The 25,256-nt window shown below is 43.9% G+C and overlaps 1 protein-coding gene across 1 annotated transcript in view; it reads left to right on the plus strand.

Moving 5' to 3' along the window:
• Positions 1-25,256, plus strand: part of LOC124041489 (inactive tyrosine-protein kinase 7-like) — a 225,731-nt gene that overhangs the window by 154,945 nt on the left and 45,530 nt on the right. The window contains exon 6 of the mRNA XM_046359132.1: positions 23,757-23,887. Within this exon, the coding sequence (XP_046215088.1) occupies positions 23,757-23,887 (131 nt within the window). The remainder of the gene's footprint in view (positions 1-23,756; positions 23,888-25,256) is intronic.

The following is a 25,256-nucleotide window of genomic DNA, read 5'->3' on the forward strand; positions in this document are numbered from 1 at the left end:
GTCTTGAAACCTGACTGATTTGGATCAAGAAGGTCATTCTGAGAGAGATAGCGGGAGAGCTGGCCAAGGACGGCACGTTCAAGAGTTTTGGAGAGAAAAGAAAGAAGGGATACTGGTCTGTAGTTGTTGACATCGGAGGGATCGAGTGTAGGTTTTTTCAGAAGGGGTGCAACTCTCGCTCTCTTGAAGACGGAAGGGACGTAGCCAGCGGTCAGGGATGAGTTGATGAGCGAGGTGAGGTAAGGGAGAAGGTCACCGGAAATGGTCTGGAGAAGAGAGTAGGGGATAGGGTCAAGCGGGCAGGTTGTTGGGCGGCCGGCCGTCACAAGACGCGAGATTTCATCTGGAGAGAGAGGGGAGAAAGAGGTCAGAGCACAGGGTAGGGCAGTGTGAGCAGAACCAGCGGTGTCGTTTGACTTAGCAAACGAGGATCGGATGTCGTCGACCTTCTTTTCAAAATGGTTGACGAAGTCATCTGCAGAGAGGGGGGGGGGATTCAGGAGGGAGGAGAAGGTGGCAAAGAGCTTCCTAGGGTTAGAGGCAGAAGCTTGGAATTTAGAGTGGTAGAAAGTGGCTTTAGCAGCAGAGACAGAAGAGGAAAATGTAGAGAGGAGGGAGCGAAAGGATGCCAGGTCCGCAGGGAGGCGAGTTTTCCTCCATTTCCGCTCGGCTGCCCGGAGCCCTGTTCTGTGAGCTCGCAATGAGTCGTCAAGCCACGGAGCGGGAGGGGAGGGGAGGACCGAGCCGGCCTGGAGGATAGGGGGCATAGAGAGTCAAAGGATGCAGAAAGGGAGGAGAGGAGGGTTGAGGAGGCAGAATCAGGAGATAGGTTGGAGAAGGTTTGAGCAGAGGGAAGAGATGATAGGATGGAAGAGGAGAGAGTAGCGGGGGAGAGAGAGCGAAGGTTGGGGCGGCGCGATACCATCCGAGTAGGGGCAGTGTGGGAAGTGTTGGATGAGAGCGAGAGGGAAAAGGATTCAAGGTAGTGGTCGGAGACTTGGAGGGGAGTTGCAATGAGGTTAGTGGAAGAACAGCATCTAGTAAAGATGAGGTCGAGCGTATTGCCTGCCTTGTGAGTAGGGGGGGAAGGTGAGAGGGTGAGGTCAAAAGAGGAGAGGAGTGGAAAGAAGGAGGCAGAGAGGAATGAGTCAAAGGTAGACGTGGGGAGGTTAAAGTCGCCCAGAACTGTGAGAGGTGAGCCGTCCTCAGGAAATGAGCTTATCAAGGCATCAAGCTCATTGATGAACTCTCCGAGGGAACCTGGAGGGCGATAAATGATAAGGATGTTAAGCTTGAAAGGGCTGGTAACTGTGACAGCATGGAATTCAAAGGAGGCGATAGACAGATGGGTAAGGGGAGAAAGAGAGAATGACCACTTGGGAGAGATGAGGATCCCGGTGCCACCACCCCGCTGACCAGAAGTTCTCGGGGTGTGCGAGAACACGTGGGCGGACGAAGAGAGAGCAGTAGGAGTGGCAGTGTTATCTGTGGTGATCTATGTTTCCGTCAGTGCCAAGAAGTCGAGGGACTGGAGGGAGGCATAGGCTGAGATGAACTCTGCCTTGTTGGCCGCAGATCGGCAGTTCCAGAGGCTACCGGCTTCCTGGAACTCCACGTGGGACGTGCGCGCTGGGACCACCAGATTAGGGTGGCCGCGGCCACGCGGTGTGGAGCGTTTGTATGGTCTGTGCAGAGAGTAGAGAACAGGGATAGACAGACACATAGTTGACAGGCTACAGAAGAGGCTACGCTAATGCAAAGGAGATTGGAATGACAAGTGGACTACACGTCTCGAATGTTCAGAAAGTTAAGCTTACGTAGCAAGAATCTTGTTGACTAAAATGATTAAAATGATACAGTACTGCTGAAGTAGGCTAGCTGGCAGTGGCTGCGTTGTTGACTTTGTAGGCTAGCTGGCAGTGGCTGCGTTGTTGACACTACACTAATCAAGTCGTTCCGTTGAGTGTATTAGTTTCAACAGTGCTGCTATTCGGGGGCTAGCTGGCTAGCTAGCAGTGTTGATTACGTTACGTTGCGTTAAAAGAACGACAATAGCTGGCTAGCTAACCTAGAAAATCGCTCTAGACTACACAATTATCTTTGATACAAAGACGGCTATGTAGGTAGCTATGTAGCTAGCTACGATCAAACAAATCAAACCGTTGTACTGTAATGAAATGAAATGAAAATGTGATAATATCTGTGGAGCGAAGCGGAATGCGACCGGGTTGTTGAGTTCTATTCGGAAGACGTTGGCTAGCTGTTGGCTAGCTAGCAGTGTCTCCTACGTTAAGGACGACAAATAGCTGGATAGCTAACCTCGGTAAATTAAGATAATCACTCTAAGACTACACACTCTAAACTACACAATTATCTTGGATACGAAGACAGCAAAGACAGCTATGTAGCTAGCTAACACTACACTAATCAAGTCGTTCAGTTGAGTGTAATAGTTTCTACAGTGCTGCTAATCGGTGGACGTTTGCTAGCTGGCTAGCTGCTGGGCAGAGCAGTGAAGACTACGCAAGGACGACGAAATACGATAATTACGCAATTATCTTTGATACAAAGACGGCTATGTAGCTAGCTAAGAAGAAATTGTTAAGATTAGACAAATCAAACCGTTGTACTATAATGAAATGTAATGAAAAAGTTATACTACCTGCGGAGCGAAATGCGGATGCGACCGCTCGCTCCAACCCGGAAGAGCTTGTACACAATACAATAGAGGCAGGATATTTGTTCACATGATTAACCATGTATTTAATGTAGAATAAAATACATTAACTCATTTTCGACCAAATGAGCAGTTACTGCCTTTTTGCTTCGTAGGGCAGTATTGGAAACGGTCGTTTTTCTGCTTTGTATGCATTATCCTACCTATTGTATTGAAAGCACATACAGTTGAAGTTTACACACACCTTAGCCAAATACATTTAAACTCAGTTTTTCACAATTCCTGACATTTAATCAGAGTAAAAATTCCCTGTCTTAGGTCAGTTAGGATCACCACTTTATTTTAAGAATGTGAAATGTCAGAATAATAGTAGAGAGAATGATTTATTTCAGCTTTTATTTCTTTCATCACATTCCCAGTGGGTCAGAAGTTTACATACACTCAATTAGTATTTGGTAGCATTGCCTTTAAATGGTTTAACTTGGGTTAAACGTTTTGGGTCGCCTTCCACAAGCTTCCCACAATAAGTTGGGTGAATTTTGGCCCATTCCTCTTGACAGAGTTGGTGTAACTGAGTCAGGTTTGTAGGCCTCCTTGCTGCACATGCTTTTTCAAGTCTGCCCACAATTTTCTATAGGATTGAGATCAGGGCTTTGTGATGGCCACTCTAATACCTTGACATTGTTGTCCTTAAGCCATTTTGCCATAACTTTCGAAGTATGCTTTAACTTCCTGACTGATGTCTTGAGATGTTGCTTCAAAATATCAATTATTATATCAACTAATTGATGTCAATTAGCTTATCAGAAGCTTCTAAAGCCATGACATAATTTTCTGGAATTTTCCAAGCTGTTTAAAGGCATAGTCAACTTAGTGTATGTAAACTTCTGACCCACTGGAATTGTGATACAGTGAATTATGAGTGAAATAATCTGTCTGTAAACAATACTTGATTCCAACCACTCTTATAAAAAGCTTGTGAAAACGGTCATTCAGCTAATTTCCGTTTTATACGAAATTCTTTGACTACAGAGGTAGCAAAACTGTACTTCAAATCTATGATGCTCCCCCAATTAACATAGTGCTTGACTAGTTGGGCCCAAGCTTGCTGTACAACATTAAAACATATTCAGTCTGTCTACAAACAGGCTCTCACAGTGCTTGATAGGAAGCCCAATAGTCATCATCACTGTTACATCCTCAGAAAACATGAGCTCCCGAGTTTGGGAAAGTCTTGTGCAATACACCGACGCATGTCTTGTATTCAAGATCCTAAATGGCCTAGCTCCCCCTCCGCTCAGTATTTTTGTTAAACAGAAAACCCAAACATATGGCAGCAGATCCACAAGGTCTGCCATGAGAGGTGACTGTATAGTTCCCTTAAGGAAAAGCACCTTTAGTAAATGAGAGCTTCCCATGTCTGGAATACACTGCCATCAGACACACATAACTGCACCACCTATCACACTTTCACAAAATGTATGAATACATGGCTAAAGAAAGGTCAATCAGATTTGTAATCATAATCCCTAGCTGTGTATTGCCACTTTCTTTCCATGTTGTCTGTTGTCTGTAGCTTGTGAGGTGTGGAAACACTTTGTTGCTTTTACAAATTTTGTCTTGCTGCTTTTTGTTCTATGTTGCTCTGTCTGTATGCTACGTCTTGCTTGTCCTATTTTGCTCTGTCTGTATGCTACGTCTTGCTTGTCCTATGTTGCTCTGTCTGTATGCTATGTCTTGCTTGTCCTATGTTGCTCTGTCTGTATGCTACATCTTGCTTGTCCTATGTTGCTCTGTCTGTATGCTACGACTTGCTTGTCCTATGTTGCTCTGTCTGTATGCTACGTCTTGCTTGTCCTATGTTGCTCTGTCTGTATGCTATGACTTGCTTGTCCTATGTTGCTCTGTCTGTATGCTATGACTTGCTTGTCCTATGTTGCTCTGTGTGTGCACACTACTCAATGATTGTTTATATTGTAATTGTTTTTAATAACCTGCCCAAGGACTGCGGTTGAAAATGGGGCCGGCTGGCTAAAACAGGCACTTTTACTGAAACGTTGATTAATGTGTACTGTCCCTGTAAAAATAAAATAAACTCAAACTCAACTCAACATGTATGTGTAAATTCGCACGTAGCGCAAGTGGTGGGGTCAGCATGTAACATGGTGCAAGCGTGTGCCTGGTCTGGTCACCATGTAAGGGTTGAAATGACTTGTACTTTTTCTTGGTGTTGTAGCCTGTCCTCATTTAACTTTTAGTTCTGCCATTTCAATTCCATCTTCCATAGGTTAAAGTACACTTCGGTTCAAAAGTTTGGGGTCACTTAGAAATGTCCGTTTTTTTTTGTCCATTTAAAAAAAACATAAAATTGATCAGAAATACAGTGTAGACATTGTTAATGCTGTAAATGACTATTGTAGCTGGAAACGGCAGATTTTTTAAATGAAATATCTACATAGGTATACAGAGGCCCATTATCAGCAACCATCACTTCTGTGTTCCAATGGCACATTGTGTTAGCTAATCCAAGTTTATCATTTTAAAAGGCTAATTGATCTTTAGAAAACCCTTTTGCAATTATGTTAGCACAGCTGAAAACTTTTCTGCTGAGTTAAGAAGCAATAAAACTGGCCTTCTTTAGACTAGTTGAGTATCTGGAGCATCAGCATTTGTGGGTTCATTTACAGGCTCAAAACGGCCAGAAACAAAGCACTTTCTTCTGAAACTCGTCAGTCTATTTTTTTCTGAGAAATTAAGTCTATTCCATGCGAGAAATTGGCAAGAAACTGAAGATCTCATACAACGCTGTGTACTACTCCATTCACAGAACAGCACAAACTGGCCCTAACCAGAATAGAAAGAGGTGTGGGAGGCCACGGTGCCAACTGAGCAAGAGAACAATTACATTAGAGTGTCTAGTTTGAGAAACAGACCCCTCACAGATCCTCAACTGGCAGCTTTATTAAATAGTACCTGCAAAACACCAGTCTCAACGTCAAACTCCGGGATGCTGGCCTTCTAGGCAGAGTTGCAAAGAAAAAGCCATATCTCAGACTGGCCAATAAAAATAAAAGATTAAGATGGGCAAAAGAACACAGACACTGGACAAAGGAAGATTGGAAAAAAGTGTTATGGACAAATCTAAGTTTGAGGTGTTCAGATCACAAAGAGGAACATTTGTGAGACACAGAAAAAATGAAAAGATGCTGGAGGAGTGCTTGACCCCATCTGTCAAGCATGGTGGAGGCAATGTGATGGTCTGGGGTGCTTTGTTGGTGGTAAAGTGGGAGATTTGTACAGGGTAAAAGGGATATTGAAGAAGAAAGGCTATCATTCCATTTTGCAATGCATGCCCACTTATCCAAGATGGCCTAGCAGTCGGACGTGTGTTTTTGTCTTTTCCCGTGTATATATCGTTTTCTTCAGATATATTTTAATCTCACTGTCTATCTATGGACTGAATATACACTCCTGCAACCCGCCTCACCCAATGTGGTACGGATCTGCTATTTTTACACTTTAGAACCAGAACCCCCTTCAGGAGCTAGCTAGTTAACTAGCTACTAGCTAATAGTCAGTTAGCCACTGCTAGCCGTCCTCACCGTTAACTCGGACATTAGCCAGCCTCAACCAGGTTAATTCCTGCCAGTTTGCACAGCGCGTTATTAACCCAGAGCATATCGGACTGCTTTTTCTATATCACATCTCCGGATTCCTACTGCTAGCACTGAACCTTTACACCGGATCATCGCAGCTAGCTAGCTGCTATCCGAGTGGCTACTCCTGGCTAACGTCTCTGTTCCGAAGCAAGCACTAGTTAGCCTGGAGCTAGCCTCAAGCTAGGCCCATCTCCCAGCTAGCCAAAAACATCCACCAGTCAATTATTGGGCTATAATACCTCTTTTGCCAATTGGCCTGGACCCTTTACTGCCGACACGGAGCCCCGCCGATCCTTCTGGTCTGCCGACGTAACTGTCCGAGGTGGTTTCAACAGGCTATTCCGCTGCAGCGTCAATGGATGCCCATCAGCTAGCCTTGGCCCGCAAGCTGTCTGAATCGCTGTGTCTCCAGCTCGCCTAGCGTAGCAGCGACTACAGAATTGGCTCCCTGACTCATCTAGTGCTACTTATTTGAACCTATGATCACTCGGCAACACATGACTCTCCCTAATGTCAATATGCCTTGTCTATTGCTGTTTTGGTTAGTGACTATTATCATATTTCACAGTAGAGCCCCTAGCCCTGCCCAATATGCCTTAGATAGCCCTTTTGTTCCACTCCCCAAACATGCAATGACCTCACCTGGCTTAACTGGTGACTCTTGAGACAAAACCGCTCTCATCGTCACTCAATGCCTAGGTTTACCTCCACTGTACTCACATCCTACCATACCTTGTCTGTACATTATGCCTTGAATCTATTTTTCCGCGCACAGAAATCTGCTCCTTTTACTCCCTGTTCCGAACGCACTAGATGACCAGTTCTTATATCCTTTAGCCATACCCTTATCCTACTCCTCCTCTGTTCCTCTGGTGATGTAGAGGTTAACCCAGGCCTTGCAGCCCCCAGCACCACTCCCATTCTCCAGGGGCTGTCATTTGTTGACTTCTATAACTGTAAAAGCCTTGGTTTCATGCATGTTAACATTAGAAGCCTCCTCCCTGCTTTCCACCTGGCTACCCCTACCCCGGCCAACAGCTCAGCACCCCCTGCAGCAACTTGCCCAAGCCCCCCCCCCCCCCCTGCTTCTCCTTCATCCAAATCCAGACAGCTGATGTTCTGAAAGCTGGGCTAGACAATCTGGACCCTCTCTTTCTAAAATTATCAGCCGAAATTGTTGCAACCCCTATCGTCTGAGATCCCCAAAGATTGGAAAGTTGCCGGGGTCATCCCCCTCTTCAAAGGGGAAGACACTCTAGACCCAAACTGTTATAGACCTATATCTATCCTGCCCTGCCTTTCTAAAATCTTCGACAGCCAAGTTAACAAACAGATCACCAACCATTTTGAATCCCACCGTACCTTCTCCACTATGCAATCTGGTTTCCAAGCTGGTCATGGATGCACCTCAGCCACGCACAAGGTCCTAAACGATATCCTAACCGCCATCGATAAGAGACATTACTGTGCAGCCGTCTTCATCGACCTGGCCAAGGCTTTCGACTCTGTCAATCATCTCATTCTTATCGACAGACTCAATAGCCTTGGTGATTCTCTGATCCACCTCTACGCAGACGACACAACTCTGGCCCTTCTTTTTATTAGCTTTTAAATGCTAATAAAACTAAATGCATGCTCTTCAACCAATTGTTGCCTGCACCTTCCCACCCGACTAGCATCACTACTCTGGACAGTTCTGACTTAGTATATGTGGACATCTACAAATACCTAGGTGTCTGGTTAGACTGTAAACTCTCCTTCCAGACTCGCATCAAGCATCACCTATCCAAAATTAAATCTAGAATCAGCTTCCTATTTCGCAACAAAGCCTCCTTCACTCATGCTGCCAAACATACCCTCGTAAAACTGACTGTTCTACCAATCTTTGACTTCAGCGATGTCATTTACAAAGTAGCCTCCAACACTCTACTCAGCAAACTGGATGTAGTCTATCTCGTTGGCTGGCCCTCACTTCATATTCGTCGCCAAACCCACTGGCTCCAGGTCATGTATAAGTCTTTGCTAGGTAAAGCCCCACCTTATCTCAGTTCACTGGTCACCATAGAAACACCCACCCGTAGCACATGCTCCAGCAGGTATATCTCACTGGTCATCCCCAAAGCCAACACTTCCTTTGGCTGCTTTTCCTTCCAGTTCTCTGCTGCCAATGACTGGAATGAATTGCAAAATCACTGAAGCTGGAGTCTTATATCTCCCTCTCTAACTTTAAGCATCAGCTGTCAGAGCAGCTTACTGATCACTGCACCTTTACACAGCCAATCTGTAAACATCACACCCAACTACCTCATCCCCATATTGTTATTTATCCTCTTGCTCTTTTGCACCCCGGTTTCTCTACTTGCACATCATCATCTGCACATTTATCACTGCAGTGTTAATGCTAGCCAGGTCGCAGTTATAAATGAGAACTTGTTCTCAACTGGCCTACCTAGTTAAATAAAATAAAATAAGCCCTGTGGACGAGGCTTAATTGGAGCCTATTTCCTCCTACAACATGACAATGACCCACAGCTCCAAACTATGCAATAATTAGTTAGGGAAGAAGAGGTCAGCTGGTATTCTGTCTATAATGGAGTGTTCAGCACAGTCACCGGATCTCAACGCTATTAACTTCTCGACGCTACCCATCCCTTAAGCGGGATAATTGTCATCAGCAACCGCTAAATAGCATAGCGCCTCAGTCTAATAATATTACTAAAAATATTCATATTCATGAAATCACAAGTGCAATATTGCAAAACACAGCTTAGCCTTTTGTTAATCCACCAGTCGTCTCAGATTTTGAAATTATGATTTACAGAGAAAGTAATCCAAGCATTTGTGTAAGTTTATCGATTGCAAGACAAAACATTAAGTACACTTAGCATCAGGTAGCTTGGTCACGAAAATCAGAAAATAAATCAAATTAATTGTTTACCTTTGATGACCTTCGGATGTTTTCACTCACGAGACTCCCAGTTACACAACAAATGTTCCTTTTGTTCCATAAAGATTCCAAAATACCTCCGTTTGTGGTCATGACAACGCAGACAAATTCCAAATAATACCCGTAATGTCCAAAGAAACATGTCAAATGTTTTTTATAATCAATCCTCGGGTTGTTTTTAAAATATATAATCGATAATATATCAACTGCAAATGTCTTTCACAGTAGGAGAGGGAAAAGCAATACCTCTGTTGCATGATCAAAACTCATGTGACCACTTGACGCAATGTTATCGTTCTGGCTCATTTTTTCAAAATAAAAACCTGAAACTATGTCTGAAGACTGTTGAAATCTTGAGGAAGCGATAGGAAAAGGAATCTGGTTGATATCCCTTTACATGGAGCAATGGGAGGCTATGGAACATGGAGTTTTCAAAATAGAAGCCACTTCCTGGTTTGATTTTTCTCAGGGTTTCGCCTGCAATATCAGTTCTGTTATACTCACAGACAATATTTGGTCAGTTTTGGAAACTTTAGAGTGTTTTCTATCATCTGTCAATTATATGCATATTCTAGCATCTGGTCCTGAGAAATAGGCCGTTTACTTTGGGAACATTATTTTTCCAAACATAAAAATAGTGCCCCCTAGCTTCAAGAGGTTAAGCTGTTTTGGGAGCAGCTTGACCGCATGGTACGTAAAAAGTGCCCATAAAGCCAATCCAACTTGTGGGAATTGCTTCAGGAAGCATGCGGTGAAATCTCTTCAGATTACCTTGACAAATTGACAACTAGAATGCCGGAGGTCTGCAAGGCTGTAATTGCTGCAAATGGAGGATTATTTGACGAAAGCAGTTTGAAGGACACAATTATTATTTAAATTAAAAATCATAATTTATAAACTTGTCATCGTCTTTACTACAATTCCTATTCATATTGCAACTAATTTCATGTATGTTTTCATAGAAAACAAGGACGTTTCTAAGTGACCCCAAACGGTAGTGTAGATGTCTCCTAATAACTTGCCACATGGCTCTAGCTCTATGATTGTAGCCTTTGATGACTTGTGATTGGACGACAACAACAACAACAAGCTACATGCACCACTCTTGTGAAAAGCAAGAGCAGCAGCAGCATAAATTATACAATTGTCTCTCTCCGCGTGGGAAGCGCGATGAAGACCATCTTAATTGTGAATTCCAGTGGTGGAAAAAGTACCCAATTTTTATACTTGTATGACTATAATTAAGTGTGAAGACTGTTATTTTATCAAATCAATTCTCTATGTGTAATTATTATTATGTGATTAAACTAATCATGTCAACTTTAATTAACTAGGAAGTCGGGGCACCACGGGAAAATGTTTATAGAGTCTCTATTTCCCGAATCAACTCTACAGATATTTTAATATCTTATCAATTAGTATACTATTAATGTGTCATTATTACCTCATCAGTTCTCATTACTGAACGTCGCAAACCCTTGGATATCTGCATGAACCTTAGTCTCCAAAATGAATCAGCGATATACAAATTGGCCTAATTTTTTATTTATTGACTAAGTAAACAAATCACAGAAATACATAAACAAACAATATAGTTATTGGTTACTAACACAATGCATTGATAAGTCCCTAGTGGGCTAAACTAGTATGATGGCTTGGTAGACAATGGAAGGGGTGATAATGGAAGGGGTGGGGACAGATAAAAAGCGGGAATGACAAAATGGTTTCACTACACACAGTTGATAATTATAATCATTGAAATGCTAATCCTTTGCACATGAACGGCCGCTCATTCGGAAATAATTGGAATGTATATATTTACGCCCGTATGTTGTTGTTGTCTTTTCTGTTGGAATCGCCAGTCCGTCTGCTGGACAGTCAGGCTACCCGGCTGGAAATTGTGAAACTCTGAGACTATCGATCACAACAGAATAAGAGCAAACCCTAGACTTAGAATTACTCATCTGCAGCTGGAAATTACGTAAACCTAGTACGAGAATACCGACAACCGCGAAAGCATCCATTCTATGCAACAACCATCTGTACGCCTGACATATCCATAACAACAGACACTATCCAGAGCAGCAGAGAAAGCAACAACTCCGAAAGACATTGTAACTTCTGGGGACGTTAACCATAGACTACCACGCTGTCTGGCCTCCTGGGTCTATACAGTTGTAGTTCTTAACCATTTCAACATGTAGCGTCAGCTCCATATTTTCTGTTCTGATGGCCCATAGAATTGTAGCCGTTCCAAAGTGGGGACTCCATACCGGCGTTCTCTGACTTAATGTACATTTTGTAGGAAGTGGGTTTTATACTGTGGAAGAAGGGGCGGTTCTATAACGCCTAATGTGTCTCTCTGTGTTCCACAGTTTACATTCCAAACTCGAACACTACAGAGCATAGAGGCAGCGTATTTTACGACCACCATAAAAAAGCCGACTTCCCAATCTCCCACTCTTCGAGAGAGATAGCACACTGTAGAACGGACCCACTGTAACTGTCACGCCCTGACCTTAGAGAGCCTTTTTTATGTATATTTTTGGTTTGGTCAGGGTGTGATTTGGGTGGGCATTCTATGTCCTTTATTTCTATGATTTGTGTTTCTATGTGTTGTCCGGGTATGGTTCTCAATCAGGGACAGCTGTCTATATATACTTAGGTAGCCCTTTTTCCCTCCTTTCGGTGTGGGTAGTTAACTTTGTTAGTGGCACTTAGCCCTGTAAGCTTCACGGTTGTTTCTTTCGTTTGTTGTTTGTTGGCAACATTTTAAAATAAAAGTAAATGTACGCTCACCACGCCGCACTTTGGTCCACTTCTTTTGACGGCCGTGACAGTAACCTGATCCTTCATATCGTCACAGGAGAGTTATGACAATACCTTAATAGAAAATTACTCAAGTAAAAGTGAATGTCACCCAGTAAAATACTACTTGAGTAAAAGTAAATAGGTATTTGTTTTAAATATAATTAAGTATCAAAAGTAAATGTGATTGCTAAAATGTACTTAAGTATCAAAAGTAAAAGTGTAAATATCAATAATTCCTTATATAAAGCAAACCAGACTGCATAATTTTCTTGTTTTTTTTATTTACAGATAGCCAGGGGCATGCTCTAACACTCAGACATAATTTACAAATGAAACGTGTGTTTAGTGAGTCCGCCAGATCAGGAGCAGTGGGGATGACCAAGGATGTTCTCTTGACAAGCGTGAGCAGGAATGTAGTAATAATTTTCTTTAGGAATGTAGTAAAGTAAAAGTTGTCAAATATAAATAGTAAAGTGCAAAAACGACTTAAGTCTTACTTTCAAGTATTTTTTTACTTAAGTACTTTACACCACTGTTGAATTTACATGAAATGTTATGTTTTTTCCTTATTGTTTTTATGGGGGGAAAATGTCTGTTTAAACGTCATGAATAATTGTCCATTTGTCACATCCCTAACACACATATACACACACACACAGAAGTCAGCTCAGACATATCCAGAGAGGCCCAGCTCAAGAGATCCATCAGCAGCAGATTTGTATTTATAATAGAATCGTATTGCATTAAACTGAATTGCATTGATTCGTTCTCTAATCATACCGAATTTCACCGATTGGTTTAAAACTAAAACAAACTGTATCGTTCCTGTATCGTATCGATGCTCATGTATCTAGATATGTATTGAATAGTCTTGAAAGGGAAAGACGCCCATCCCTACCATTTATGTGTTGTATAGTTTTTGTGTTTTTTGGCACTTGCCTCTGTAGGGGAGTAATTCATAAGGTGATGGGTCAGGTCATAGTTTCTGTCATGCAGGTGATAGAGGACCCAAAAGCGACTTAACAGAAACAGAGTTTATTCAAGTCCAAACAGGGAATAACAGAAATCCTCTAGTCTGTAGAGGGGAATAACAAGAGAAGCGGCCACAGACTGCAGGTCGCTTCGGGTAGGCGCAGGCCGTAGTTGACAGAGACACCTGCTCACACGCAGCATCTGATGAAGGCAAAAAACACGACAGGACAGGGCGAAACACAATCACAGCACGGTGAATACTAAACAAGGAACCGACGGGACAGGAACGGAACACAAAGGAATAAATAGGGACTCTAATCAGGGGAAAGGATCGGGAACAGGTGTGGGAAGACTAAATGATGATTAGGGGAATAGGAACAGCTGGGAGCAGGAACGGAACGATAGAGAGAAGAGAGAGCGAGAGAGTGAGAGAGGGAGGGGGAGAGAGAGGGATAGAAAGAGGGAAAGAACCTAACAAGACCAGCAGAGGGAAACGAATAGAATGGGGAGCACAGGGACAAGACATGATAATAAATGACAAACATGACAGTACCCCCCCACTCACCGAGCGCCTCCTGGCGCACTCGAGGAGGAATCCTGGCGGCAACGGAGGAAATCATCGATGAGTGAACGGTCCAGCACGTCCCGAGACGGAACCCAACTCCTCTCCTCAGGACCGTAACCCTCCCAATCCACTAAGTATTGGTGAACCCCGTCCCCGAGAACGCATGTCCATGATCTTATGTACCTTGTAAATAGGTGCGCTCTCGACAAGGACGGGAGGGGGAGGGAAGACGAACGGGGGTGCGAAGAAAGGGCTTAACACAGGAGACATGGAAGACAGGATGGACGCGACGAAGATGTCGCGGAAGAAGCAGTCGCACAGCGACAGGATTGACGACCTGGGAGACACGGAACGGACCAATGAACCGCGGAGTCAACTTACGAGAAGCTGTCGTAAGAGGAAGGTTGCGAGTGGAAAGCCACACTCTCTGGCCGCAACAATACCTTGGACTCTTAATCCTGCGTTTATTGGCGGCTCTCACAGTCTTCCCCGCAGACAAAGGCAGACCGGTAATGAAGTCTAAGGCGATGTGAGACCATGGTTGAGAAGGAATGGGGAGCGGTCTGAGACGACCGGCAGGAGGAGAGTTACCCGACTTAGTCTGCGCGCAGTCCGAACAAGCAGCCACGAAACGGCGCGTGTCACGCTCCTGAGTCGGCCACCAAAAGCGCTGGCGAATAGACGCAAGAGTGCCTCGAACACCGGGATGACCAGCTAACTTGGCAGAGTGAGCCCACTGAAGAACAGCCAGACGAGTGGAAACAGGAACGAAAAGGAGGTTACTAGGACAAGCGCGCGGCGACGCAGTGTGCGTGAGTGCTTGCTTAACCTGTCCTTCAATTCCCCAGACTGTTAACCCGACAACACGCCCATAAGGAAGAATCCCCTCGGGATCAGTAGAAGCCACAGAAGAACTAAACAGACGGGATAAGGCATCAGGCTTGGTGTTCCTGCTACCCGGACGGTAAGAAATCACAAACTCGAAACGAGCGAAAAACAACGCCCAACGAGCTTGACGGGCATTAAGTCGTTTGGCAGAACGGATGTACTCAAGGTTCTTATGGTCTGTCCAAACGACAAAAGGAACGGTCGCCCCCTCCAACCACTGTCGCCATTCGCCTAGGGCTAAGCGGATGGCGAGCAGTTCACGGTTACCCACATCATAGTTGCGCTCAGATGGCGACAGGCGATGAGAAAAATAAGCGCAAGGATGAACCTTATCGTCAGACTGGAAGCGCTGGGATAGAATGGCTCCCACGCCTACCTCTGAAGCGTCAACCTCGACAATGAATTGTCTAGTGACGTCAGGAGTAACGAGGATAGGAGCGGACGTAAAACGTTCTTTTAGAAGATCAAAAGCTCCCTGGGCGGAACCGGACCACTTAAAACACGTCTTGACAGAAGTAAGAGCTGTGAGAGGGGCAGCAACTTGACCGAAATTACGAATGAAACGCCGATAGAAATTAGCGAAACCTAAAAAGCGCTGCAACTCGACACGTGACCTTGGAACGGGCCAATCACTGACAGCTTGGACCTTAGCGGAATCCATCTGAATGCCTTCAGCGGAAATAACGGAACCGAGAAAAGTAACGGAGGAGACATGAAAAGAGCACTTCTCAGCCTTTACGTAGAGACAATTCTCTAAAAGGCGCTGTAGAACACGTCGAACGTGCTGAACATGAATCTCGAGTGACGGAGAAAAAATCAGGATATCGTCAAGATAGACAAAAACAAAGATGTTCAGCATGTCTCTCAGAACATCATTAACTAATGCCTGAAAAACAGCTGGCGCATTGGCGAGACCGAACGGCAGAACCCGGTACTCAAAATGCCCTAACGGAGTGTTAAACGCCGTTTTCCACTCGTCCCCCTCTCTGATGCGCACGAGATGGTAAGCGTTACGAAGGTCCAACTTAGTAAAGCACCTGGCTCCCTGCAGAATCTCGAAGGCTGATGACATAAGGGGAAGCGGATAACGATTCTTAACCGTTATGTCATTCAGCCCTCGATAATCCACGCAGGGGCGCAGAGTACCGTCCTTCTTCTTAACAAAAAGAACCCCGCCCCGGCCGGAGAAGAAGAAGGCACTATGGTACCGGCGTCAAGAGACACAGACAAATAATCCTCGAGAGCCTTACGTTCGGGAGCCGACAGAGAGTATAGTCTACCTCGAGGAGGAGTGGTCCCCGGAAGGAGATCAATACTACAATCATACGACCGGTGAGGAGGAAGGGAGTTGGCTCGGGACCGACTGAAGACCGTGCGCAGATCATGATATTCCTCCGGCACTCCTGTCAAATCGCCAGGTTCCTCCTGAGAAGTAGGAACAGAAGAAACGGGAGGGATGGCAGACATTAAACACTTCACATGACAAGAAACGTTCCAGGATAGGATAGAATTACTAGACCAATTAATAGAAGGATTATGACATACTAGCCAGGGATGACCCAAAACAACAGGTGTAAACGGTGAACGGAAAATCAAAAAGAAATAGTCTCACTGTGGTTACCAGATACTGTGAGAGTTAAAGGTAGTGTCTCAAATTTGATACTGGGAAGATGACTACCATCTAAGGCAAACATGGGCGTAGGCTTGTCTAACGGTCTGAAAGGAATGTTATGTTTCCGAACCCATGCTTCGTCCATGAAACAACCCTCAGCCCCAGAGTCAATCAAGGCACTGCATGTAGCACCCGAACCGGTCCAGCGTAGATGGACCGACATAGTAGTACAAGATCTAGATGAAGAGACCTGAGTAGTAGCGCTCACCAGTAGCCCTCCGCTTACTGATGGGCTCTGGCCTCTTACTGGACATGAATTAACAAAATGTCCAGCAACTCCGCAATAGAGGCACAGGCGGTTGGTGATCCTCCGTTCCCTCTCCTTAGTCGAGATGCGAATCCCTCCCAGCTGCATGGGCTCAGTCTCAAAGCCAGAGGAGGGAGATGGTTGCGATGCGGAGCAGGGAAACACCGTTGATGCGAGCTCTCTTCCACGAGCCCGGTGACGAAGATCTACCCGTCGTTCTATGCGGATGGCGAGAGCAATCAAAGAGTCCACATCTGAAGGAACCTCCCGGGAGAGAATCTCATCCTTAACCACTGCGTGGAGCCCCTCCAGAAAACGAGCGAGCAGCGCCGGCTCGTTCCACTCACTAGAGGCAGCAAGAGTGCGAAACTCAATAGAATAATCCGTTATGGACCGTTCACCTTGGCATAAGGAAGCCAGGGCCCTAGAAGCCTCCCTACCAAAAACTGAACGGTCAAAAACCCGAATCATCTCCTCTTTAAAGTTCTGGAACTTGTTAGAGCAATCAGCCCTTGCCTCCCAGATAGCTGTGCCCCATTCTCGAGCCCGGCCAGTAAGGAGTGAAATGACGTAAGCAACCCGAGCTCTCTCTCTAGAGTATGTGTTGGGTTGGAGAGAGAACACAATCTCACACTGCGTGAGAAAGGAGCGGCACTCAGTGGGCTGCCCGGAGTAGCAAGGTGGGTTATTAACCCTAGGTTCTGGAGGCTCGGCAGGCCAGGAAGTAACAGGTGGCACGAGACGTAGACTCTGGAACTGTCCAGAGAGGTCGGAAACCTGAGCGGCCAGGTTCTCCACGGCATGGCGAGCAGCAGACAATTCCTGCTCGTGTCTGCCGAGCATGGCTCCTTGGATCTTGACGGCAGTGTAACGAGCGTCTGAAGTCGCTGGGTCCATTCCTTGGTCGGTTCCTTCTGTCATGCAGGTGATAGAGGACCCAAAAGCGACTTAACAGAAACAGAGTTTATTCAAGTCCAAACAGGGAATAACAGAAATCCTCTAGTCTGTAGAGGGGAATAACAAGAGAAGCGGCCACAGACTGCAGGTCGCCGGGTAGGCGCAGGCCGTAGTTGACAGAGACACCTGCTCACACGCAGCATCTGATGAAGGCAAAAAACACGACAGGACAGGGCGAAACACAATCACAGCACGGTGAATACTAAACAAGGAACCGACGGGACAGGAACGGAACACAAAGGAATAAATAGGGACTCTAATCAGGGGAAAGGATCGGGAACAGGTGTGGGAAGACTAAATGATGATTAGGGGAATAGGAACAGCTGGGAGCAGGAACGGAACGATAGAGAGAAGAGAGAGCGAGAGAGTGAGAGAGGGAGGGGGAGAGAGAGGGATAGAAAGAGGGAAAGAACCTAACAAGACCAGCAGAGGGAAACGAATAGAATGGGGAGCACAGGGACAAGACATGATAATAAATGACAAACATGACAGTTTCGGTTAGGTTTAACGGTAGACACAGTGAGATGATGTAGATACATGAAGTAAACAGGAATAGTTCAGAAGGCTAAACTTCTACACTTATTTGGTCCGGTAGCCACCACGTTGAAGCAGCGTGAAGTGCACATGCGTAAATAATCTTGTTTGATTGTGAGAGAGCGAGGTCTTGTATCATGATCATCTCAATGGGCGCGTTCGAGTGGATCACTTTTGCCAAGTCGGTGACTAACAATTGATGGCCTTTCAAAGTGTGTTGCATTCTGAGATAAACATTTTCCTACTTGCCACTGAGCTTATAAATGAACTTGAAACAGCATCCAGAAACATGACAGACTGGATGAATATAAAACATGTATTATCTTCCACTGTGAGTGATGAAGAAAAATCAGCCTCTAAGACAATTACTTGAATAATTAAATGTAGGTTTTGTGTACAAAGGTGATGACTAAAGTGTCTTATTTGGAATTGTCTTATTTTACTTCTCTATGGGACCATCTATGGGAATTGTCTTACTGTCCCAGACTTAAACTGCAATACCGAAAGTGCCGTATGGGTACAGTGGAAAGCGTGTTTCTAGACCGGAACCTTGGGGCCTGGGACTTGCGCCCATTGTCGACTGCATGAACTTTACAAAAACCATGTGATCAAAGGTCATGACTGCAAGTTTCTGCAGTTGCTCTTCACCAACTTCATCTTGCAGCCATCAACCGGCATTGCGGAAGGCTCTATTGTCAACCAATCATTAGTTGTTTTGTTTTTTTGACCCACACAAATGTGACCCAAGACATGACTAAAACAGGAACCAATTTACCACAATGTATTTGTGTACAGTGGATGGATATACACAAAAAAATGTGATATTTGAGTCTCTCTCTCCCTTATTGATTGTACAATGTACACATAATATTATCTTATGATTTCAGTTTGAATGTGTGAAATGGGGGTGTGGTATATGTTAATTTCGGCATCATAATGAAAACCTTTTTATAAACAATGGCAACACTGACATGTTGATCTTGGCCTTGCTGTTGGAAAACCACATTGGTGTCCCGACTTTCCGCTGTCGCAGATGCACCTCCCCCGATTTCACTCCTTGACTTTCTTCTGCAGTCGGTTGCTTTAACCATACCATTCAAACACACCCAATATCTGTGGTTCTGATTTGATTTGGAGTACCTACCTTTTGAATTATAAAGTCAATTTCAATGTGACCCACCAGATTTAGAAGCTTGAAAACCCCATTAGAAAAAAAAGTTTGAAAACCACATTCGATATTTGCACTAAAACTGAACATAACGACCACAATGTTGTTTTTTTTCCAGTTAGTTTTGGAGTCAAAGATAGTAGTTGCAGTGTACTTTTACGTTTTCATAAATTATCAGACGCTCTTATCCAGAGCGACTTACAGTTAGTGCATTCATCTTAAGATAGCTTGGTGGGACAACCACATATTTCAGTCATAGTAAGTACATTGTTCCTCAGTGAAGTAGCTATCAGCAGTCAGTGCTAGTAAGGGGGGTAAGTGCAAGTGTTAGTTCACAAAAGGCTTTTTTGGGGGTGGGGGGTGCTGTGAGATTATTTAAAGTACTATTTGAAGAGGTGTGGTTTCACATGTTTTCGGAAGATGGGCAGGGACTCTGCTTTCCGAGGAATCTGGTTCCACCGTTGGGGTGCCAGGACAGAGAAGAGCTTTGACTGGTCTGAATGGGAGGTGCCCTTCCTTAGGGGTGGGAGGGCCAAGAGACCAGAGGTGGCAGAATGGTCTGTTGATATAGTTGTCTCTTAGTATGGTTGTAGTTTTTCAAACGTGTTTGTAAATTATTTTATTTGAGTTTGCAAAAAAAAAAAGATATAATCTTTGTTACTTTTTTATATCCAGTCTTGTCCCATCGCTAAAACCCTGTCAAGCCACACTGCTCACTTAACCCGGAAGCCAGCCACACCAATGTGTCGGAGGAAACACTGTTCAACTGGCGACTGGCAATCGGCCAGACAAATCCTCCACTAATCCGGACGAAGCTGGGCCAATTGTGCACTGTCTCCAAGTTGCAATGCCTTATACCACTGCGCCACTCAAGTGGCCCCGCTAAATATTTTTTTGTTATGATTAATTTTCCTTTACTATAATAACCCTGGCACACGCGCACGTGTGTGCGCGCACACACACAGCTTATATGTTCAGCTGTGTTTGTCCTGTACACACATCTCTTGCTGTCTCCAATGAAGTGAACAGGGATCTCAGGCTGCGGTGTCTTAGAGCAGCCTAAGGGGTTTGTGTGTGTGTTTGTGGGTATCTGGGTTTATTGATCTCTTCTGGGGTAATATCTGGGGAGCACTTCTTTCTTGTAGGGGTTTTGACTGCTGGCCTTGTACCTGGATGGTAGACACAGCTGAAGGGGATATATGTGAATAATATTTGACGTTCATTTGATTCAGATGCTTGAAACCAAGGAGAACCTGGAATCTCATTGGATTTTCAAGGTTGTTTAGAGTTGAGAAAAAAATAGGATTTTAGCCTCATGGGCGAGATCATTGGTGTACCAAAATAAAAGCTACCAAAATAGGAGGGTTTGTTCAAAGCTGCTGAAAAGTGTGTGTGTGTGCATGCGTGCATGATTGCGTGTGTGTGTGTCTGTCTGTGTAGACATGGTGTGTTGTCAGAGAGTAGTGATGGATTTTTAAAATAATTTCACTATTTAAATTATTTTTTGGTTGAATATCCAGCAAAGAAGACAAATAAGAGCTCACCAGTAGGTACCAAAACATTCAAAGGCCATTTTCTCAAAAGTGAAGTTACAAGTTTATCAACTTTCAAAGCAGAATGACTTTCCCATTGTTCCTCAAATGCAGTGTATGATATACCACTTTGTAGCTCTGTGTGTCTGCTTTTATCCAATGTCAAAAAAAACACTGCAGCTACACCTACATAAGACAGAATCAAGGTGGTCGGTCACATATGTGGGAACTTCTTCAAGAGCATTCCAGGTGAAGCTGGTTGAGAGAATGCAAAGAGTGTGCAAAGCTGTCATCAAGGCAAAGGGTGGCTGCTTTGAAGAATCTCAAACATAAAATACATTTTGATTTGTTTAACACTTTTGGGATTTACTATATGTTTCTATGTGTGATTTCATAGTTAAGATGTCTTCACTATTATTCTACAATAAAGAAAATAGTAAAAAATGAAGAAAAACCCTTGACTGAGTAAGTCTGTCCAAACTTTTGACTGGTACTGCTGCGCGAGGGAGAGAGGCAGGCACTTTATGCGAAGGGGGTGGTACAGTGCCTTGCGAAAGTATTCGGCCCCCTTGAACTTTGCGACCTTTTGCCACATTTCAGGCTTAAAAACATAAAGATATAAAACTGTATTTTTTTGTGAAGAATCAACAACAAGTGGGACACAATCATGAAATGGAATGACATTTATTGGATATTTCAAACTTTTTTAAGAAATCAAAAACTGAAAAATTAGGTGTGCAAAATTATTCTACTAATCTATGGATTTCACGTGACTGGGCAGGGTGGGCAGCCATGCTGGGCAGCCATGTTTGGGCAGTTAAGGGCATAGGCCCACCCACTTGGGAACCAGGCCCACCCACTGGGGAGCCAGGCCCAGCCAATCAAAATAAGTTTTTCCCCACAAAAGGGCTTTATTACAGACAGAAATACTCCTCAGTTTCATCAGCTGTCCAGATGGCTGGTCTCAAACAATCCCGCAGGTGATGAAGCCGGATGTGGAGGTCATGGGTTGGCCTGTTTACATGTGGTCTACGGTTGTGAGGCCGATTGGACGTACTGCCAAATTATCTAAACCGACGTTGGAGACGGCTAATGGTAGAGATAGAAACATAAAATTATCTGGCAACAGCTCTGGTGGACATTCCTGCAGTCAGCATGCCAATTTCACACTCCCTCAAAACATGAGACATCTGTGGCATTATGTTGTGTGACAAAACTGCACATTTTAGAGTGGCCTTCAATTCTTCCTAGCACAAGGTGCACCTGTGTAATTAATGATCATGCTGTTTAATCAGGTTCTTGATATGCCACACCTGTCAGGTGGATGGATTATCTTGGCACAGGAGAAATGCTCACTAACAGGGATGTAAACAAATGTGTGCACAAAATTGGAGAGATATAAGCAGGACAGACTTAGTTATTTTCCTGCAGATCTATTAGCCCTTTATAGAACTAGTTTTGTTGATCGAGTGGTGGAGTGTTGTAGTGCTTGATACAGTACACATTCCTCTTTCGCATTGAGGTTTGCAGTGTTTTTCTGTCTAGTGTTAGCCATGCTACAAGCTTGTTGTGAGCTAAAAAATGAGTTCGCAAACACAACCTACACCCGTCCCCCGAAAACAAGCTCCGCCAGTGAAATGGCAAACACACAATCGACACACATGCACCAGTACGATAAACAGAGAGAAGGCGGAGAACTTGCTCACTGTATGGATCCTGGCTGCACTTTACTAAACGAGCAGGAGATTACCACCTTGCAAGTTAGTGCTGTGGATACAAGCAGTATGCGGGGCAGTAAGCCAAACACCGGTAAAAGACGCTTGGGAGAGACAGTGGTAGGAGCATTCGCTATCCCACGGAACGAGCAGCGTAAACAATGTCAGAGTCCTTCCGGGTTGGAGTTAAGATCAGAATGAATGGTGGATTGCCATGCACATCCCTATCAGAGGGATCGGGAGCTGGGTGATTACTTTTTTTAGGTTACAAACGGTGTTGAAAATAGTCCCTACTTTTGTATCATTTTCCCAAGTTTATATCAATAAAGTAATATAACGTATATAATATAAAGGCTTAATATAGGCAATTCATAAAGCATGCATAAATAAGCACAACATAAATGCTTCACAAATCATTTATATGCAAGTCATACTACATACATGTAAAATTGTATCTATGTGTATTACATGGCACTAGCCTTGGCGATAGCATTTCTCTCTCACTGCACATTTCACTTCCTTTAAAGCTACATTTTGGCATTTAAAAAAAAACAATATTCAAGAATCAATGGCTATATATAATTCATTTAAAAGTTTAAAAACAGATACATCAATCTTAGGCTGTAGCTTTAAATGGCAGGCCGTCTAGTAGCTAGCCAGTGAAACCTAGTATCATATTGCTATGAGGGAAGAATAGATAATGATGGTGTGCCAGTCTGTCTTGCTCTCTGTGTTGTTATTAGATGTGAAGCTCCTTAGCTGTCAGACTTTGAGCTGACAAAAGGTCAGACAGTTATGAGTCTTTATCCTCTCCATCACACACACCGATACTCCTCTTTCCCTAACAGGGGCCAGAAAAGGGGCATGGCGTACACTGGGCCCGATAGAATAGACACATACCCTTTTCACACTGAGCCGAGCCAAGCTGTTGGCCTGGTTACGAATCTACCACAGCTGGAACCCCACTGGAAAGGACCATTTGAAAAGAAAATATCCAAGCCTGCAAAGCCAACACAGTATGGTTCAGGTCGGCATGGTAGTGTGAAAAGGGTATTACCCTGAGTGCATACTGTAAAATCACCTATTCAAAATATGTCTTTGCACAGCTAAACCTACTCTATTAAAGGAAAACTCCACCCAAAAACGATATTTCCGTATTTGTTTCATTAGTCCGTTGTTGACATAGTCCCAAAATGTTTTGCTTGTCAGCACTCAAGTTTTCAAGATATGTAATTTTCAAAATACAGAAATCCTCTCTGTATGATACATTTTGGGGTGAAATTTTCCTTTAGTGTACGTACCTTCTTCAGTTTCTGCATTCGTACTCTGGTTTGGTTGAGAGTATCAGCAAGTGAATGGCAGTATTGATGTTCATCTGAGTACTACCTGTGTCCCCTCTCCTCTCTCCATAGAGTGATCCTGTACACTAACGGCACCCTGCTAATCACCCAGGTGAAGCCCAGAAACACTGGCTCCTACAGGTGTGTGGGTAGAGGGCCCCGGGGCCCTGACGTCACGCTGGAGGCCTCCCTCCTCATAGCAGGTACTACACTAACATACACGCAGATACACACACACATGATGACATAATTATTATAATGGCTCAAGGAATAATTATGCCGTGAGTAATGAATAACACAAACGATTAAAAATAACATGGCTACTGTGCCTTTTCAGAAAGTATTCATACCCACATTTTGTTGTGTTACAGCCTGAATATATATATATATATATATATATATATATATATATATATATATATATATATATATATATATATATAAGTAAGCATATATATATATATATATATATATATATATATATATATATATATTATGCTTACCATCTACACATAATACCCCATAATGACAAAGTGAAAACATGTTTTTAGAAGTGTTTACAAATGTACTGAAAATTAAATACAGAAATATCTAATTTACATAATTAATCACACCCCTTTGAGGCAGCACCTTTGGCAGCGACTACAGCTGTGAGATTTTCTGGGTGAGGCTCTAAGAGCTTTCTACACCTGGATTGTGCGCAACATTTGCCCATTTTTACTTTTCAAAGTTCTTCAAACTCAGTTAAATTGGTTGTTGATCCTTGCTAGACAAGCATTTTCAGGTCTTGCCATTGAAGTCTAAACTGTAACTCGGCAACTCAGGAACATTCACTGTCTTCTTGGTATGCAACTCCAGTGTACATTTGGTCTTGTATTTTAGGTTATTGTCCTGCTGAATGGTGAATTCATCTCCCAGTGTCTGGTAGAAAGCAGACTGAACCAGGTTTTCCTCTAGGATCTTTCCTGTGCCTAGCTCTATTCCGTTTCTTTTTTTATTCTACAAAACCTCCGCAGCCCTTAACGATTACAAGCATACCTATAACATGATGCAGCCACCACTATGCTTGAAAATATGGAGAGTGGGACTCAGTAATGTGTTGTATTGCATTTGCCCCAAACACAACTCGTTGTATTCAGGACAAAAAATTAATTGCTTAGCCACATTTTTTGCAGTATTACTTTAGTGCCTTGTTGCAAACAGGATGCATGTTTTGTAATATTTGTATTCTGCACAGGCTTCCTTCTTTTCACTCTGTCAATTAGGTTAGTATTTTGGGTTAACTACAGTGTTGTTGATCCATCCTCAGTTTTCTCCCATCACAGCCATTAAACTCTGTACATTTTTTAAAGTCACCATTGGCCTCATGGTGAAATCCCTGAGCGGTTCGTTTCCTTCCTCTCTGGCAACAGAGTTAAGAAGAATGCCTGAGGCCTCCCGAGTGGCGCATCGCAGTGCTAGCTGTGCCACTAGAGATTCTGGGTTCGAGTCCAGGCTCTGTCGCAGCTGGCCGCGACCGGGAGGCCCATTGGGCGGCTCACAATTGGCCCAGCGTCGTCCGGGTTAGAGGAG

The sequence above is a fragment of the Oncorhynchus gorbuscha genome, linkage group LG08, assembly GCF_021184085.1.
Source record: "Oncorhynchus gorbuscha isolate QuinsamMale2020 ecotype Even-year linkage group LG08, OgorEven_v1.0, whole genome shotgun sequence".
NCBI classification, from domain to species: domain Eukaryota; kingdom Metazoa; phylum Chordata; class Actinopteri; order Salmoniformes; family Salmonidae; genus Oncorhynchus; species Oncorhynchus gorbuscha.